A 20,812-nucleotide genomic window follows, 5' to 3' on the forward strand; every position below is an offset into this window, starting at 1 on the left:
GTTAACTGCTTTTCTAACCATCTGTATTTGAGAAATGGAATACTTTCTCTACTCTCAGCTTATGTTAAATGTGTCTCAAACATTCTTTTAAGATAAAATATTCAAAAATTTCAAATATTCAAATATTCTTGGCAAAAGTCATGGGCCAGTCAAACCAATATACAGATGTCTCCTTTTCCCTCATTCAGAGGAATATATTACAATAGTAACTTTAGTCATTCAAGCGTTCTTCTTTACATGAAAAATAAGCACATCTTTTCAGTAAAACCTTGATTCTATTTGTAATGAAGAAAATGTTTAAATTAATTGGAAATCAGTTTATTGGATTAATATATTACAGTTGAAATCAGAAAAACCAAATAATTTAGTAACTTCATCAAAAATAATTGAACATGAATTTTTATTCTATAAAAACAACTTTATGGAGCTACTTATTACTCAGTTCCACTATTGTCTCATATAGGCCTGATTTTAAATGCCTATTTCTTTGGACAGAAAACATCTAAAGAAAAAATAGGCCTAGAATCCTTATGCCTAATATAAATAAATTTTTTGTTTAAAAAATGTAGCAAGATGTGTAAGATTAGCTTTGCAGAAAACCTAGCCTGTGTCTTGAATAAATACAAGTGTGTGTAGAAAGATGAGTTTATGAGAGACATGGTAACATTTTGGTTGTAAGTGCTGGACCTGAAATCCACATCTCAAGGACCCTGAGGGAACAGGTCATTTCCCACCTTCTGTTTTTCTATTCCTCCTCTCCCCTGCTAGAGGTGAAGCAATCAAATAAACAAGCAGTCCAGATTTATTTGCCACAAGATGAAGGTACAAAGCTCACCACATTAGATCCTGTGATTTGATCCAGTGGACCTGGCCGTACACTGAATGAAATGAGTAGCTGGTGGTTTGGTTGTATTCATTGCTTCCCACTTGCTGTGTTGAGACCCTTCTTTAAGTATGGTGTGGTTTCAGCTTTTGTTTCTTGATTTGTGCTCTTACTTATTTTACTCTTCCATCACTTAAAATTCAGCATAAACTTTATTAAGTATTATGAAATCTGACTTTTTTATAAATGTAAAAGGAAGCGTTCATAACAGATCTGCTTGTGATAGAATGTGTGATTTCCGGGAATCAGAATTGCATTTAATTGGAAGATTAACTGGGATGGTCACCTATTTAAAGCCTATTTTATGACAGCACAGGAATCCCTAAAAGAAGTCCTTCTTGTGTTTGGAGGCTGTTGCTGCTGGAGCCTGCACTTAGGACTGTAGCTCAGTAACAAAAGTAGAGATGGAGACAAGTACAAAAGTGGCTATAGAAAAAATCCTCTGCAGCCATAGTGTTATAAGAATGAATGGGGTTGTGGACCCAGTAGTTTGCCTGAGAAGTCTATGATTGACAGCTTTTTATATCGCTAAGATATGATGATCATAAACCTGTCGTCTCTTAAAAACCATGAAAATAAATATTTTTGGTTTTCTGTGTAATAGTTTTTGTCGTTGTGATAATATGAATTATTCTCTAGAATAAATTTAACCCAATTAGATGTAACTGGAGTGATTCAAACTCACACGCTGGACATCAGTCCTTACAGAGTTATTTCTTCCCCTTCTTATCCTCACTTCTATCTGAAAGATCAGAGCAGTTTTATAATACGATGTAGGTATTATGATCCTCTTGACTTGAGGTTTAAAATTTTATTTATGCTTAAAATATCCTTCTTATCCTTCATACTTTGGATTTATCTTAACTCTTAGCACCAAGGCAGCCATTAAATAAAATCATCCTTTCTTCTTCAAACTGTAGTTTGCTCTGGAATTGTATTACTGAGAAATATCTTTACTTGCCTGTGAACTGTGATGTTATGTTACACATTGGAGTGGAGATTTCTTTATAGTCTAGTTAACATTTACTGTGGCTATGATTTCTAAACTCTGATTATGGTTGTCCTGTTTTTTTCTTTTTTGTTCTTTTTTAAAAAGATAATTTAGATAGGATTTAACCAGAAGTCTGAAATAGGAATCCATATTTGAACACATTTTAAAGAAACACATTAATGTTTAAAGAAACACATCACTAATGTGATGTATGTATCCATACTATCCCGGCATCAAAAGAGTTAACTACTTCTGTCTGACTTCCACCTATGTGTTTGAGTAGACAATGGCTGAAAAGAAAATACCTTATTCGACAAACCTTATTTAAGCATCTGTTGCCAAGCACAGTGTTAGTTGCTGATATTTAATTCCAAAATCATACTGAAAAACATTGATCCAAGATGGTGGTTATGTTAGCCACTCCAAGTCTCCCTGACCTTCTGGAGACACTAACATTTTTGGACATGTGTTCCACTTGCCTTTTCAACACTGGACAGAGTGAAGAACTGAAAGAGATTGCTTCTGATTTCTTAATCTTGATTTTGCTGTGAAGGCAGACTGTAGGGATCATCAGTAAATGAAAAAGGGTGGGAGGGAAGGGAATGAAGCTTCATGAATTACTCTTTGTCCTCCCAGATCTGATGATGATCTCCCTTGTAACTTGAACCATTTCCATCTAGCTTCTCAGGGCAGCAAGGAGCTTGTTAACATCACCAGCTGACCATGTGTCTCCTTTTCTCAACTCCATTTCCAACTTCGTGCTGAAGAAAAACAAGAACCTAGCGTGCATTCTGTGAAGAAACAGGAAGATGGTTGGGAAGTTGGATGATGCATGAAAAATATAATAGGTGAAAAGAGGACAGAGGTGGTTAACTCACTGGCGCCAGCGTTATTTTGGTGCGTCCATTGCCGACAATGGATGTCGTTCCGGGAAATTCCCTACTTCTGGCGAGAAAGGATTAAGTGAGCTATTTTTCTATACCTATATACACAGGAACACTGCCTTGACACCACGAGGCTTACACATTTGACTCCTAAAGTAGACCTGAACCAGAAACTTCACCTAGCACATTGTTGCTTATGAGCATGTATTCATTTTCATGTGCACATTTACTGGGCTACATTTTTGGCAGGGATTTGTGCATATATATCTGTCTGAAAAGGCATTGTTTGTTTGTTTCCTTTTTTTGTACTGGAGATCGAACTCAGGACCTTGTGGTTGCGAGGCAGGCGGCAGCACCATTGAGCTAAATCCCCTGCTAAAAAGGCATTGTTGTACATTATCCCTTCTGCTAAAAATACAGCTTAGATTTCACAAGGCAAAACAGCTGGTTACATGTAATGACTATTTATAACTTGACTGGAAAAATCTTCATTCATTTGGATCATGTGAAGAGGAGGAGGTAAGGTTCCCATGAACTTGGCAGTTTCAATTGTTAAGCACCAAGGGGTTGTAGTGGCTAGTGATTCCAGAGCCTCTCTCATAAACACTTTAGATTACAGATGTCCATCTCTCCTAATAAGTCTAGGTAGTTTCATTTGTACCTGGATTTAGATGATTTAGGGATAATATTTCCTATGCATGAGAAGTTAAGCACTTTTTAAAGACTCTTCTTATTCTTCTTTCATCTTTTATCTAGACATTATCCTTATTTTTAAAATACAGTATTTATCTAGAAAACTAAGCATTAAACTCTACAGAAAGTTGAAATAAAATACAGTTAACAAAACTGAAAAGTGTGATGCTTGAAATTTCACTCCACTAATACCATTTGTAAAATCTGCTGTGCAGCAGGTTACATGTCCTGATTTCTGTTATAAATTTCAGCCTTTAGTAGAGTGAAGAGATTATTTTATGTCCATGAAGATCAACATTACTTACTCTGCTTTTTAAAAACAATCAGAACTGCCTTCAAAGAATGCTGTTTTAGATAATGCAACATTAAATTTTTTTGTATGTCTCATTTGGTAAAAGGCAGAAATGGTCAAATATCAGTAATTCATGTTGTTATTGGGTTAAATACTTTTGTCTAAATCAGGTGTCCACTGCCTTTTTTTTTTTTTTTTGGTACCGGGGATTGAACTCAGGACCTTGCTCTTGAGAGGCTGGCACAGTGCCACTGAGCTAAGTCCCCAGCCCCCCACTGCCTATTTTTATAAAACCTTTTTTTTAAAGCACAAACCATGTTCATATTATTTTTTTTGGTACCGGGGATCGAACTCGGGTCCTTGCACCTGTGCAGCAGGCAGCAAAACCTAAATCCCCAGTCCCCATATTCATTTTTTAATATATTATCTGTGGTTGCTTTTGTATTGTAGTGGTAGAGTTGAGTGGTTGCCACAGAGATGGGATAATTTACAAGCCTGTAATATATATTATCTTGTCCTTTATAGAAAAAGTTTGCCAACACCTGATCTAAATGATAAAATACAGAACCTGGCCACCTTAAACACTCTTGTCTTTGAACAGAATTGTTTTTCCTTTACTCTTTTAGATGAACTCTTAGTTCTGTTTCCCTAAAAATATACAGTCATGTTTCTGTTGCCCATGAAGTTAGTATTGTTGTCGTTTAAAGTATTGACTTTGTTCAGGAAAAGTTATTTTAAGTGATTTGAATGTGAGACCCTCTGAGAAATGAGAGAGTAATATGCATTTACAGAAAGAATGTGTAGGCTACAAAAGTGTGTTATGGAATGTTCCTCCCATGATGATATCAGTCAGAAACTTGAGAGACTTTTCTAGTGTAGATGTAGGTGGTAAAATCTAGCCTTACTTGTAACCATAGTGGAGAATTCGTGTTTTTCTTTTTAATGTTTTAAATTTTAAATTTTGTTTTAGTTTTTGGAGTCAAGATCTTGGTATGTAGTTCAGGGTGGCCTTGAACTTACTGTGTAGTCCAGGCTGGCCTCGAACTCGTGGTGATCATACTGCCTCATCTTCCTAAGTGCTGGGATGACAGGTGTGTGCCACCGTAATAGTTCAGATTCATGGATTCTTGCTTTATTCAATAAATAATGATCCACCAATTCCATTATTTGATGTGTAAACTGCCCCATATTTGGTCAGTGGGAACTTTTTAAAGATGGCTTTAGCATCATTTTGACACCCTATGCCTACCCTCCATGAAGCCAGGGCCTTCACGCTGAGCTACATTCCCTAGCTTTTTGTTTTTGGTTTTTTTGTGGTTTTTTTTGAGATGGGATCAGGATCTTGCTAAATTGCCCAGGGTGGGCTTGAATTCATGACCTTCCTGCCTCGGCTTCTCAGAGTGCTAGGACTACCAGTGTGTGCTGTGCCATGCCCACCTCCATTACTTTTTAAACTTTTGGTACAGCATTCCAGACTCAGCTTGTGAGTCTCCCCTTCTCAGCCTGGAATTAGCCATTTCTCCGAGAAACTCTGGTGTCTTGTGGTGGGAGATGATATTTTGAAATCAATAACTGGGCTCTAGGGGAGATCTGCTTTTAGGAGCTGTGAGCAGATTGTATTAAAATGTGTGTTATGTGTCTGTGTATATATATAAAGTACTTGACCACTCTACATTTTTCTTTCCTTCTGTTAATCTGAGACCACCTCCTCTTCTGAATCTTTTGTGCTTCCCTGGGACTCTCACTTACTGTTCTTTTTTTGAGACAGGGTCCCACTATGTAGTTCAGGCTGGCCTTAAACTCACTATACAGCCCAGACTGGTCTCAAAACTCTTGGCAGTCCTCCTGTCTCAGCCTCCTGAGTGCTGGGATTACAGGTATGTGCCACCATGCCTGTCTGTTTCTTATCTCATAAAAGGATGTATTTTGGCACACCTGAGATTTCTGTCCTTCGTGTCAATAGGTCACATCAACTCTTTGCCACTTAATTTGGGCTTTTGTCTTTTTCTTTTTCTTGTTCTTTTCCTGGGGAACAGACATTTAATGATATATTGCTTGTCAGAGAAGTGAATACAGAGGCCTTTAAAACCTGTAATCCAGGAACCATGCACCATAAATCTAAAGTAGTTTCTTACCACAACTACCCTTTAAATACTGTGATCTTTTTCTCTCCAAAATGACCTGAATCTCACATGAAAATAATTACCAGTTGGGAGGGGAACCTAGCTTTGTAGCCAGAAATAAAAATCAAAGGAAAAATAGCAATTCACTGGTTAATTGGTAAAAACAGAGAATCCAGTGCTCTTCACTATGCTGTTTTGCTCTTCTTCGGCCCATCCATGTTTGCTCTCAGAGGTCTGAATAAGTCATCTGAAATTTACTACTTTGGAGCTCACCACAGTGCTGATCTTATTTCCCATCTGTAGCCCTCAAGAAACATTTGTTATCTGATGGCACAAAGCCCTCCACAGAACCCTTCCTTGGCGTGGATTTAGTTTGACTATCATATTTTTTCAAAGTGATGTACATGCTACCTGACAGCTGGCACTTCTGGTGTGCTCAGCTTGATCAGGAACTGCTTACTCTCCAGCAGCCCCATCCCTGTGATACAGGTTCCAATCCTTTTGTCTCTTGTCATTTCTTGTTTAGACTCTTGGAGCAGTCCCCTGTTTGTCTTTCTTGCTCCCATTCTTTTCTCCCTTCATATTATTCTGCATTATGTTACAGCGTTAACTTGTAAAACACAGATGTGATTGATAGAAATCTCTAGTAGAATCGCAGAGACCCTCATTATTCAAGGAACAGAGCCTCTAATGTATAGAATGGAAGCATTTCTGTGTCTTCCCTAACCTTCTTGTCCATCACTTTCCTTTACATATTCAGTGCAGGAATCACATCAGTCCTTCATTTTGTATTCATTTCTCCATGTCTTTGAACAGCCTCTCTGTGCCTGGAATATTTTTTTTCCTTAATATCCTTTCACTGAGTTTGATGGTTTCAGTTCATTCTTTACAATGCTTTGTACTGTCTTTTTCTGAGTTTTTTAAAAAAAAGTAGTAATTTTAACAGATTACAAAGATTATTTACTTAGATGTTTGTTTCCTCTCCCTAAATTGTGAGCTCTTCAAGGGCAGGGACCATTCTTTTTTTTTTTTTTTAATTAAGTTTATTTATTGGTACATTTTAGGTATACAGTATAGTTACATTCATCATTGGGATCTTGTACCTTTACATGATGTATCTTGGTTCTTATTTTTTCCCCATTCCTGGCCCTCCACCCCCTCCACCCTTCCCTATTTACAAATAATTTGTTTCCATTCTTTCCCTTTTCTCATATTTTTTCTTTTCCTTTCTTTCCATTCCCCTACCCCTCCCACTTCCACTACTCCTTTAGACCTTTTCTTCCTATTTCACATTATCAGTTGTACATTTTGATCCTTATTTACACTTTAGTTTTTCACACCAGAGAAACTATTCAGTATTTACACATGTGTGTTCTATTTATTTCACTTAGGATGGCCTCAGTGTGCATCCACTTAGCTATAAATGTCTCTGGTTTCTCTTTCTTTATGGCTGAGTAGTACTCCATTTTATAAAAAAACCACATCATCTTTATCCAGTTTCCAGTTGATGGGCAATTCGGCTGTTTCCAAGTTTTAGCTATTACAAACTGGGCAGGCACCGTTCTTTTTTTTGTTGTTTTTTGGTACCAGGGATCAAACTCGGGTCCCTGCGCTTGTGCAGCAGGTGGCAAAACCACTGAGCTAAATCCTGGGCAGAGACCATTCTTAATCTTTGTAGTAAAAGTTATTTTTATTATAGTATCTGGGTAGTAATGGTTACAATAATAAACAACATCTTAATGATTGTGAATGACTACTAAGTGTCTTCTATAACCTGTGGTGCATTCAGTATACAGAGTAGTGTTTTGGGTCACTATCCTTTAAAATTTTTTTCCATGATTCCCCATTACACTGCTAAAATTAAATTCATTTTCCTTAACATGACTTGCATGCCATGGCATTGTCTGATGCCTATTTATTTTTCTATTCTAAATTCAAGTTATCCTAATGTAACAGTTGGTTATTGTTTCCCTTCCTCTTTCCTTACCTTTTCCCTACCCTTCCCCTATCCTTCACCACCTTTCCCCTACCCTCTTATTCATTCCTGAAAATGTTTTTGTTTTAGGTGTCTGTTCTCATTTAAAGTTTAACTTTTCCCCCGGCTGAATCATACCTGTTTCTCTAAGATAGTGCTTGTTCTACCTTTGTGTATGCTCCCATGAGATCCTTTCAAGTCATAGCAAATAACATTTCACAGTGGCACACTGAACAAAGATAGATAGATGAGTTCTGTCTTCCCACTCAAGTCTTAGTGTTCTACTTCCTAGGTGTGAAGAGCCTGGGTAAAGTTGTTTGGTATTTCATAAATGTTTGAATGAAAAAATGAAGAAAAGTCTGTCTTTTTCCATAGTTATCACACTATTTCTTGAATCCATAGTGTGCATCTTGTGTTTGATAGATGATCAGAAAATACTTGTGTGAGTGTTATGTAATTGTTTCAGTCCTGTGAGGTATGTGGTGGGGTTTTGTTTGTTTTTAAGCGGCTGTACAAGGGCAATAAACAGGCTCATGAGGTTATGACTTAGCTTTTGAGTAGAGTGCTAAAAATTGACTCAGGCCTTCTGATTTAAATCCTATATTCTTCTACCCCCCTTTCTGACCTAAATAATAATCATTTCTTTGTTCTTACCAGGCATCTTGTGCAATTTTTTTCTCTTTGGTACTTTTCACATTTCTTTTAATCTGCTTCTGATTTAAAAACTGTAATAAGTCTGCTTTCATTCTATCCTAGAATCCATTTTAATGTTTTGTTGAAATATCTTTTTTTCCTTAATGCTGCAGGCATTTTCAACCTATGATCCATGATTGAACATGAGATTTTCATAACTTCTGAGATTAGTGGAGGTCTTTTCTGGTGTGAAGGCCCATAAATATAAGCAGATTCTCTAACAGGAACCCATATATGTGTGGGATGGGAGAAGGACGAACTGTGGTCCCAAAAGGGTTTTCTGGGTGGTTTGAACATTAGGAGGTTTGGATTGACTAGTGCAACAGGAAATTCAGAGAAATCAGTTGGAGGATTGTGGTGATTTTGAAATTTTAACAATTACAATAGTGGAAGAAGTTAAATTTGAAAAGTATGAGGAAAAATGTTAGATGTAGATTCAATTTGCCTGGAAAACAGAAATCTAAAATTGGAGAAACAATTATGACCTTGATTATTCATCAGTGATTACCATTATTCACAAAAGTGCTTTTATCCCTTTTTTGTGAACACATACTTACTGCTGAACTAGGAGGAACTTGAAAGCAGGAACTGTGCCACCTGGTGACTTGCGTGCTTCAGTACTGAGCCTGAGCCTGCCAGAAGTATGTAGAATAAAACTGCCTTGCCAGAGGAGGGTCTTTGAATTATAGTCAAGATGGGCAAGGCTAGAGAAGAGAGTAGGAACAAGTTTAAACTGAATGACAGTTTCCAGGGAGAGCTTTTTAGATGTGGTAGTTACTAAAGAGCGACTAAAAGTTGCCTTGTGAGTAGCCGGATCTTCACCAGGAATATGGTCCGTGCACCGGTTATTTTGGTACTATGCTCAGTGCGTCTTCTGACACGTTATCTTCTTCTCCTCCCCCCTGCATCCCCCTTCTCCTTTTTCCTTCTCCTCCCCCTCTTTTTAAAAAAATTAAGACTATTTCTGTACATGATACAAAATTCAAAAGGCATACACTGATATGTTTTCCCCTCCCACCCCTGTTCCTTGGAGGCAGTCAGTACAACCAGTTTCTTGTGTAGCCTTCCAGAAATACCTTACACACATATATTTTGTCTTATTTTTTAATAAAACTGGAAGTACTATTTACCTTTTGTTTTTTAAAAAAGTTACAAAAATGATAGTTTATTAAAAAAATTCTTTCATTCATTTTTTTCTTTGGATCAAAGCCCATGGCTTCACTATGCTAGGCTGCCTCTGCCACTGAGCTGCATGCCCAACCATTTATTTATTTAGGTACTGGGGATCGAACTATTTTATTTATTTAGGTACCGGGGATCTAACTACTCTCATTGTGCTTGTGAGGCAGGCGTGGTGCCACTGAGCTACATTCCCAGCCCATTTTTTTTATTTATTTATTTATTTATTTATTTATTTATTTATTTATTTATTTATTTATGGTACTGGGGATTAAACTCTGGACCTTGCACTTTCAAGGCAGGCGGCAGAACCACTGAGCTAAATCCCCGGCCCTTCAGCCATTTTATTTTTGAGAGCAGGGTCTCACTGAATTTCGCAGGCGGGCTTCAAACTTAAAATCTTTCTGCCTCAGTCTGTTCTTTCAGCTATAAAAGTGGCATTTTGCTCATAGTCTTTTTTTCTCTCTCATTCTCAGTAGTGCTGTCCTTTAGGAAAATATTTTATAAAAAGATTTGGGTGGCACATACAAAGTTTGCTCTATACATGCCAACAAGGTAAAGCTAAATAATCTAATCATAGTTTTTTAAAATCTGTTATTACAGAACAATAATTGTTCTTAGAATAAAAGGTAGAAAACTTATCTTACTCTCATTGTAAATTATTTTGTTCTTGTAAGTGCCGCTTAGTTTAGGAACAGTCTAAATCAGTATTAACTTTTTTCCCTTCCCAGAATAAGTTTTTTGGGTTCTTTTTGCAATTGAACCTAGGGTCTTGCACATGTTTAGCAAGCGTTGTACTACTGATCTATGTCCCCAGCTTGTAAAGATTTTTTATAAATTGTTTCCTAATTTATTTTATTTTTTGAGATAAGTTCTCACTACATAATTCAGGCTGGCCTTGAACTCATTATGTAGCCCCAGGCTGTCCTTGAATTTGGCAGTGATCTTCCTGTTTCAGCCTCCAAGTGCTGGGATTACAGGCATGCACCACCATGCCTGGCTATGATGTCCTTTAAAAAGTGCTACATTGAGGGGTCGGGGATTTAGCTCTGTGGTTCCACCGCCTGCCTCCCAAGCACAAGGACCTGAGTTCGATCCCTGGTTCAAAAAAAAAAAAAAAAAAGTGCTACATTGGGCCAGGGATTTAGCTTAGTGGTGCTGCAGCCTGACTCGTAAGCACAGGGTCCTGAGTTCGATCCCTGGTCCCCCGCCCCCAAGTGCTACATTGCTTTATCAGTGGGCTTCCAAATTAGCATACATCCTCCACTCCTTCTCTCCTGTGTACAGGTAGTTTCATCAGAGCTGTGATTCACTACCCTGCTGAAAATTAGACAACCCCAGGAAGCTTTTATAGAAACACCATCCCAGAAAATTGAATCTCTGAGTGTGGCTTCCACATAAACTTTTTTTTAGAAGCTCCTCAGATGATTCTGATGGCACAAAGAAGGCTGAGAATCACTAGATTAATGGCTTTTCTTAGCAGTTCTCAAATCTCATTATAAGAGAGAATTTGGGAAAAAACTACACATAGCCAACTTCAGCTCAGAGCCATATAGTCTCTCTTTCCTCTTGGGCTGGTTTTGCCTATAGGGAGAATACATTTCGGTCGGCTACTCTGAAGAGTGTCTGGGGTTATCAAGTTGCCAGCTTCTACTGAATCAGGGATAGACCGGAAGGACTCTTAGCTCTGTCTGACTCATTGTCTAAGAGGTTACCAGACTTGGAGAAAAGAATGCCATTTAGAGCCAGGCATGGTGGCTCACGCCTGTGATCTCAGCACTTGGAAGGCTGAGGCAGGAGGATTGCTGTAATTAAGACCAACTTGGACTACATAATGAGACCCTGTCTCAAAAAAAGAAAAAAAGGGATGGGGTGGGGTTGAGATTAGCTCTGTGCAAAGGCCCTGGGTTCAATCCCCAGTACTGGGGTTGGGGAGGATTGAGTGCAGAAGCAAGGTTTTTTTCCTTCTTGTTTTCCTTTTGAGACAGATCTTGTTGTGTAGCCCAGGGTAGCCTCAAACTTGTGATCCTCCTTGATGAACCTCCCAAGTGCTAGGATTACAGATGTGCGCCAACACACGTGGCTAAGAGGCAAGATTCTTTTAATTCTCTCTGTTGGCAAGGTGAGAATCATGGTCTCCTAACTCACAGTTTAGTGTTCTTATACTACTCTTAAGTTGAGTAAAAAAAGTGACTTTACATCCACTGCTGATGTGAATGAAGCCAACTCAGATAAACATTTTCTGATGGAATGTGTAGTTTGTGAGTGTGACATTATTCTCAACAGACTTTCATATCACTCAGCCTAACATTGTTTATTCACAAGACAAAAATGAATTTAAGAAATATCACACTAATTTTCACATGGCTGTTTCATTCTCAGCTTCCAATACTGTGAGATTTTGGAAAACTCCAGCTGGATTTTCAGGACTTCAGTCTTCTAATGTATAAGTTGGAGAGGAGGGAGTTAGATCATCACAGTTTCCAGCTGAAATTTTGTATGTAACTTTGACTTCATAATAAGGATGAAGTTAGCCACTCCAAAGATGTGGGCATATATTGATGGAACTTGTGTTTCCATGCTGTTAGGTTCACAGTAAGTAGTCAATAGTAATTGTTTATTCAGTTGAGACTTTTTTTTTCTGTATGGGGATCGAACTCAGGACCTTGTACTTTCGAGGCAGATGTGGTACCACTAAGGTAAATCCCCCGCCAAGTTTAAATTTTGCTTTTTTGTTGGGTTTTTTTGGTACTGAGGATTGAACTCAGGACCTTGTGCTTGCAGGGTGCGGAACCACTGAGCTAAATCCCCAGCTATTCTGTGAACTTCAGCATACATTTTCAGCTTAGCAGTTGACCTAAACTTTTGAATGGAACTAAGAACTTTTAGTATTTCAAGGATAAGTTGCTAAATTTTTCAAGTAATTTTTCCTGTTTGTAAAATGGAGATACTACTTACCTGGTAGGGTTGTTTTGAACCTCAAATAAGATGATGTATTTGAAAGATTAATTGTTTTTTTAATTTTTGGTTTTTTGAGACAGAGTCTTATTCTGTAGTTCAGACTTGCCTTGAACTCACTGTGGCCCAGGCTGGCCTCACATTTGCAGTGATCCTCCTGCCTCAGCCTCCTGAGTGCTGGGATTATAGGTGCACACCATCATGTCCAGCTGCATTTGAAATGTTTAGAATAATACCTGACAAATAGGATAATTACACAAATGCCTGTAACAGTTGCCATCTATGTAGTATCTGTATTGTTCATATATGTCATTTTAAGTGGCAGCTAAATATTACATCCTGACCCTTCCTCAGTTGTGTGTTGCTATGTAGGCCATTTCACATTTCCACAAATATTGATAGAACCAATAATAATGTAGAGATCCCAGATAGGACCACTAGGTTACACAGGTGTGTGCCTAGTATTACATGATTATTTGAAAGAAGAGATACTATTTATGTGTGATTGAGAGTTGTGGATTTGTAGTGTGACATTGCCAGAGATTCCTTAAGATCAATTTTGGTACAGTATTAGATGCCATTCCAGGAGCAACAATGGCTTAATCACTGTAACAGTACCATTGTAAAAGTACATAGTACATTTGGCGATTAGCCAAGCTGGCTTTGCATTTACAGAAAATTCCTGCTGACAGGCAGGAATTGTCTTTACACATACACTTTCTGATGTTTTTATGTAACTGGGTTATTGCTGCTTTTCCTCCCTTGAGTAGGAGTGGTAGGTGAGATGTTAGAATTGTACTTACAAATACAGTTAGTAAGGAAACAATACGTATTTTATGCAGAAAGCATACTGAAATGAGAATTCTCCAGAAGGATATTCTTGGCAGAAATGTAATGCCCAGTCGCTTAAGCTGCTCCTTTTGTAGTGAGATCATACAACCCTGGTTGATGTAAAATAAGGACATTTGTGCTGTATCTCTCCCTCTCTCTCTCACACATACAGTATTGGGAATTAAATCCAGGGTCTCACAAATGCTCACCCCCAACTCTTTTTGAGACAGAGTTTTACTAACTTGCCCAGGTTGACCTCAAATTCATGATCCTCCTGCCTCAGCTTCCTGAGTAGTCGGAATTACAGGTGTGCAGCACACCTGCTGTTTTTACTAGTTTTTAAGGGATCATACTGGGTTCTGTTTTTGTTTAAAGCCAAATAGAAGTCAAATTTTGGAAAATAATAGCAGTTTGTTCCTTCCCATTTCTTTGTTGACATATGAAACCTTATCAGTTTCAAAGCAGTCACTACTTCCACCCCACACTAATCCTTTTGGTTTATTTTTTTGCAGGAGGTGTATCGAATTCCAAAGAAAAGTCAAACTGAAAAGGAGAGCACAGGTAAGTATTCAGCATTATTCTATGGAAATGGCTTTATGAATATTCTTTTTGTATATGCAGAGGTGATCGATAAGAACTTTAGCTTTCGGTTCTTGAAAGCATACAATATATAATTAGATAAATTAAACATTTTGTGTAAAAGTTTGGAAAGTTGCACTGTTTTTGGGGGGGTACTGGGGATTGAACTTGAGTCCTTGCGCTTGCACAGCAGGTGGCGAAACTACTGGGGTAAATCCCTGGCCCCGAAAGTTGCACTTTTTAAAAAATAAATTTTATCCCTTTCCCCACCTCAATCCCCCTCCCCTCCTTATGTACAAAGGCTTTGTGGAAAGTTGCACTTTTCTTCTTTTGTAATGATTTTTTGCCAAAGGAGAGGTCCCTTAACTACTTGTGTTGATCCTTTCCTTGAAGTCATGGTCTTCAGGAGCTTCCCATCCATTCATTTGTTCCTCAAGAGTAGACATGGTTAATTCTGTACTCCCAGAGGTCTGTGAAAGAATATTTACTTCTAATATTTATGCAAAAGCCTATGTATATATTTACTTTTCTGGGGAAAGTTTAAAACTTCTACCAGATTTTCAGGACAACAGTGATCCCTGAAAAGGCTAAAAAAATCATTGTTACAGAACAGAAACAGGGAATCCATGGTTTCTGGGCTTTACAGTTAGTTATGTTTCAAAGGAGTTTTTGTTTTAGGAATTAAAGCAGTGAACTCAGTTATAGTGGCAGTCATTGGTTTCTTGAAGTCCTCCAGCATTGAGCCAGTATAGAATGAAGAATCCAGTTTGTAGGATTTTTTTTTTTTTTTTTTAGTCTTTTACCTTATTTTTGGTGTGTATAGCCATAATTTTAAAAAGTCTTGGGCTGGGGATTTAGCTCAGTGGTTTCACCGCCTGCTGTGCAAGCACAAGGACCCGAGTTCGATCCCCAGTACCCAAAAAAAAAAAAAATTAAAAAAAAAAAAGTCTTATTATTAAGGACCTGTGAGAGATCTTTTGCACCATTACTGTGTCTTTGGCACATTTTTAAATTCTACTGGTTTAATCTCTTCATAACCAGACATCAGTCAGGAGTGCAGAGAACTCTTTCTATAAGAAAGAGAGCAACGGGCCAGGGATGTAGCTCAGTGGGACCGTGCCTGCCTGGCAAGCGCAAGGTCCTGAGTTCTATTTCCAGTACTGAAAAAAATTAAAAAAGAAGCCAACACTGGGCAGTATTGGTTGGCAAAAATGTGGCACCACTGTGGAGTTGATTATCTGAGGCTAACTGCCTGAGCTCACTTAGTTGAAACCATTAGTAACGTAGACAAAGCTTAAATATCCATGAAAGTTTTCCTGCAATATTTTGCAAGTATTTAGTCTGTTGTTGAATTCCAGGGGATACAGAAAATGGTATTTAATGGACAACTATGATCTTTTTAGGGAGCAGCTTTTTATGTGGCATCTTCAGTGTCTTCTTCACATATGGAACCCCCATCTCAGTTTCTGACTTTTAGAACAAGGAAGTTGTTATTAGTGGGTTGGTTTTTTTTTTTTTGGCACCGGGGATCGAACTCGGGTCCTTGCACTTGCACAGCAGACAGCGAAACCACTGAGCTAAATCCCCGGCCCAACAAGGAAGTTGTTATAATGCAAGCCTGTATTCACTCTTCTGTGTCAAGAAATGAAAGCTTAGAACCTTTAAAATTTGAATGAACTAGGAAATACATAGTCTAGCTGTACCTCTGTTTTATAATATGAGAAAATTAGCCCAAATAAATGGAATAACTTCCCTGCCTCACATATTCTAAGGTACAGAGTTAGAATGTGAACTGTTGATGTGAGTCCTTTTTTTTGTTTTACTATGTATAGTGGAAAAATAGGTGCACTTGAAGAAAATTTACACCAGGGCGAGAAACATGACTTTGAAGGAGGAAACAATAGTCCTGAGCACTTCATAGGAAGACATAGTGCTAGTACCTTGTGAACTGGACCAGTTAATTGTACAGCATTTTATATCAGCATGTGATGCAAATTCTGTTAGCCTCCCCACTGTCAGATGCTTATACATGGGGTTTTTGGCTAAAAGAAGTGGAAGAATGGCTTGTGCAAATCTCATCCTGCAGTGAGGACTGATAGCATGTTTTTATGATGTGACAAGAAGAAAAAAACCCATCATGTTTATTGAGAATCTGCTTTGTGCTAAGAGTAATATTTTATGAGAAAGTCTTTCTTTAATAGTGCAAGCCTAGCATAGTGGTGCACACCTGTAATCTCAGCACTGAGGAAACTGAGGCAAGGAGGATCAAGGCTAGCCTCAGCTACATAGTGAGACCCTGTTTCCAACTAAGAAAAAGGAGGGAGAGACTAACATGCAAAGCAAAAGCATATATTACCAATCAATTTATATTGAAGTGTTTAATAGCGACTGAAATGTTCAGTGGGGAGATGACTTAGGAAGGTGAGAAACCATTTAGTAAGCATGATTAGTGAAGAGCAGTATTCAGGTCAGCTTTGGGGAAAAAATGGCAATGGAATTTTGGTTAAGTGAAGATAGAATAAGAACCATTCTCAGTAAAGAGAAACAGTGAAGAAGGCTAGTAACACCATCTTTTAATAGGAAGTTGTTATTCTTTTCTTTGGAGATGTATCTCCCTGCCTAGCCCTGATAACTTCCAAAGTTAATATCTGTGTTTGAAATACTTTTCCTTTTTAGTTGTAGTTCATAAAAAATTGTTTAATCGTTTTTTTTTTTTAATTAAGGAAATGTTTCTAATTGATGTTTTTATGCTTAGCATGTCAGGCTTTTCTACCCATTGAAATACGGAGTTACAGGTCCAGTTGAAGGTTTTCTATATTTTGAACTGACGAACAGATTGCCTTGCCAAAGGTAAAAGGAACATCTTGTGTGCACTGACGGTATTTGTTAGAAGTGCTGAAGACTTAGTCTGAGTCTTTGATGGGGAAAAGAGAAGGGCACTTGTGGAAGAGAGTTTAAGTCAGTAAAGTGAATACATAAGATTTGAGTCTCATTCATATTTGGACAAGATTGCTGAAGGAAGGGTCCATAGGTCCATTTGTTGGATAGAAGTTTAATCACATACTTGATTTACTGTTATAGTGGAGAGGAGTCTACCAAATAAAGTTTTCAAAATATTTTTCCCTTAGTAACTGAGCGAGGAAGAGATGCTGTTGGACTCAGAGATCAAACAGCTGCCCCAAAGACTCCTAACAGGTCAAGAGAGAGAGATCTAGATAAGCAGACTCAGAGTAAAGAGAAAAGGAAACGAAGGGGCTCCCTCTCACCACCTTCTTCTGCCTATGAGCGGGGAACAAAAAGGTCAGATGACAGGTAAGTGATTGTGTTTTCTTTTTGGGGGCCAAGTCAGAAAGTATCCAAGCCAGCAGATGTGGTGACTTGTAATCCTAGCACTCTAGGAGGTTGAGACAGGAGAATTGCAAGGTCAAGGCAAATCTGGGCAACTTAGAGACTTAGACTGTCTAAAAAGTTAGAAGGACTAGAAACGTTGCTCAGTGTGAAGGCCCTAGGTTCAGTCCCCAGTACTGCCACAAAAACAAAAACTAAAAACGGTGCCCAAGTGTCATGCAGTTTGCTCTGAGTCTACTTCTGACTTTGGATACCAGTGACTTTTGGAATTAGTATTATGTCTTGATGAGTGATAAATCTTAAAGGTTCTCAATCTCATTTGAATAGTTTCTATTTGATAATATATAAGTACTATTTAGGGAACCAAAGATTTATTCTTTAAAGTGCAATGGAGATTGATGGGAGATAACTCTTCAAAAGTAATGGTGTCAAAAGGCTGAGGCAGGAAGATTGCAAATTTGAGGCCAGCCTGGGCAATTTAGGGAGACCTTGGCTTTAAAAAATTTAAAAATTTGGGGATGTAGAGCACCCCTCCATTCAGTCCTCAGCACCTTCCCCCAAAGTAATAATAATTCTTCCAAAGTCAGAACTTTAAAGGTGATGGTCTGCACTTGTAATCCCAGGTACCCTGAAGGCTGAGGCGAGAGGATCACAAAGTTTAAGACCAGCCTAGGCAATTTAAATTTTTTGAAAAAAAGAGAGGGAGCTAGGAATATAACTCAATGGCAGTGTGCTTGCCTAACATTCAAGGGCCTGCGTTCAATCACCACTACCATCAAAAAAAGGGGTAAGAACTTTGCTGAGCATGGTGGCTCATACCTGTAATCCCAGCTACTTAGAGGGTGAGGCAGGAGAATCACAAGAGTGAGGCCAGCCTGGGCAACTTACTTGTTTTCTAGTGAATCTAGTGAACCTTGTGCCACACCAATCAAAATACTGATTTAAAAATACCAGAGACTCCCTTCTGCTGGTGGAAAAGCAAACCACATTGAGAGCTAACAAGTATTTCTTCCATGGAAATTCTTTTCAAGTTAAATTTGCTTTTTAAAAAAACTAACAAATAGGATTTGTATAATTCAGTTGCCAGAATTTTTTAATTTTGGGCAGTGTAGATATTTAATAGTAATTCATTGTGATTTTAATTTCATTTCCCTGATCACTAAATAGATCAAACATCTTGTTATGTTTATTGGCCATTACTTTTTCCTCTTCTAGAAAATGTCTTTTATGTGTTGCCCATTTATTGAATTATTTGTCTTAAGTTTTAGGACTTCTGGGTATGTATTCTAATTCTGTCTTGATAATTTTTGCAACTATATTCTATGAGTTTATGACTCATATTTACTTTTTTGGGTATCTTTTAATATTCAAAATTAATGTGTAATTACATATATGGTTGGTTTTTTGTGGGGTTTTTTTGTATTTTTCCTTTATAGTTAGAACTTGCTGTGACTTAACAAATCCTTCTCAGGGCTGGGCATATAGCTCAGTGGTGGAGTGCTTGCCTGGCAAACACAGGGCCCTGGTCTTGATCCCTGGCACTAGGAGGGGATGGGGGAGGAATCATTAGCTACCCTGGAAGTAATCATATATATGTGTTTTTGGAAGAGAATTAAATCCCTTAAATCTAATTGGAGTTGAGTGTGGTGGCGCACACTTGTAATCCCAGCACTCTGGAGACTGAGGCAGGAGGAGGATCACAAATTCAAGCCCAGCCTGCGCAGTTTAGCAAGACCGGACTCAGAATTTAAAGGGGGAGAGGGCTGGGGATGAAGCTCAGTATGAAGGCCCTGGGTTCAATCCCCACTACCACTAAACAAACAAGTAAAATAAAGGGTTTCTTCAATAAAATGTGTAGTTCTCTCCAGACGGGATTATGTATCTGTGGTATATTTATCTAGGAACTTTAATTTTTTCTTACATTTTTGGTTAGGTATTTAGATACACAGTTGACTTATATATTGATAATCTGTTTGGTGGCCATTCAAAACTAATTTTGAAAATTTGTATGAGGTTTTGCTGGTCCCCCACCCCCGTGTTTGTATGTCAGCACCTCTTGGCGTTTGTTTTCTTTTTCTTCTCTGACCCTTGTGTGCCCCCAGCTCCCTCTATCCTCTTCTCCTTCCCTCAGTGCCAGGGATTGAATCCAAGTCCTTCACGCTAAGCTGCACTCCCTGACCCTTTTATTTTTTTCTTTTGAGATGTGTTTTCCCTAAATTGCTCCACCTGGGCTTAAACAAAGTGTGATCCTCCTGGCTCAGTCTCCCAGAGTGTTGGGATCATGGGCGTGTACCACTGTGCCCACCTTAGCATTGAGCTACATCCCCACCACCCCTCTTTAATTTTTTAATTTGAGACACTTTCTTGCTAAGATTTCCAGGCATGATTCAGATTTGTCATCCTCCTTCTCCCTCAGCCTTCCAAGCACTGGGATTTAAGCACATGCCACCATGCCAGACTTTGTCTTGTTTTCTGCTAATAAGAACCTCCAATACAAATCGGAAAGTGATAACTTTTTTCTTGCATTAAGATGTTTTTGTTTGGTTTGGTTTTGGTACCGGGGATCAAACTTGGGTCCTTGCGCTTGTGCAGTCGGTGGAACCACTGAGCTAAATCCCCAGCCCTGCATTAATTAAAACCAGGGCCTCACACACGCTAAGTGCTTGACTACTGAGCTTTTTAAAAGCCCTTTTAAAATTTTGAAACAAGGTCTTACCTAATTACTCAGGCTGGCCTTGAATTTGCTGTCTTGCATCAGCCTCCCAAGTGGCTGTAATTACAGGCATCTGCTACCTTGCCCAGCAATATTTTTTGTCTTAATAATGATTTATACTGATGTTTTCATTTTCTGCTTTCTTTTTTAAAGATTTTTTATGTTGGTTTTCTTTTAATTCTTAATTTGCATGTGTTCTTAGCTCATTAATATCCAATATGTTTTCTCTTCTAATTCCAGTATGATTTCCAGTGTATGCTTGCATTTTTTGCTTAAGTTTGCTTTTAACCATTAGTTGGTCTTGTGGGCTGGGGATTTAGCTCAGTGGCACTTTGCCTGCCTTGCAAGACCAAGGTCCTGAGTTCAATCCCAGGTACCACAAAAAACCCCCCCAAAACCCATTAGTTGGTCTTGTATGATACCAGTTCTTGAAATTTTGTTTAGACTTGATTTATAGTCTTAAATTCTCTTTGTTTGATATTAATAGAAGTATACTGTCTTTTTTTTTTTTTTTCTGTCTTCTTTTTTTTCCTTTTTCTTTCAACCTTTTCTTCTTTCTCTACACTGGGGATTTATCCCAAGGTCTTTGTATTATGTCCCCAGCTCTGTTTATTTATTTTTTTGAGACAAGATCTTGCTAAATTCCCCAGGCTGAGTTTGAACTTGTGAT

General features: G+C 38.2%; 1 protein-coding gene across 5 annotated transcripts in view; it reads left to right on the plus strand.

The window, feature by feature from the left end:
- Positions 1–20,812, plus strand: part of Setd2 (SET domain containing 2, histone lysine methyltransferase) — a 121,090-nt gene that overhangs the window by 64,562 nt on the left and 35,716 nt on the right. For 3 of the 5 annotated variants that reach the window (XM_087187095.1, XM_021256920.2, XM_087187094.1), the window contains exons 13-14: positions 14,015–14,063; positions 17,210–17,393. In XM_087187095.1, the coding sequence (XP_087043221.1) occupies positions 14,015–14,063; positions 17,210–17,393 (233 nt within the window). Of the gene's footprint in view, positions 1–2,554; positions 2,838–14,014; positions 14,064–17,209; positions 17,394–20,812 lie in introns of all 5 variants that reach the window. The other 2 variants (XR_015441168.1, XR_015441167.1) reach the window with 2 other exon arrangements.

The sequence above is a fragment of the Heterocephalus glaber genome, unplaced genomic scaffold (genome assembly GCF_053883595.1).
Source record: "Heterocephalus glaber isolate CG9 unplaced genomic scaffold, H.glaber_assembly_v1.0 deba00001504, whole genome shotgun sequence".
Taxonomy (NCBI): Eukaryota; Metazoa; Chordata; class Mammalia; order Rodentia; family Bathyergidae; genus Heterocephalus; species Heterocephalus glaber.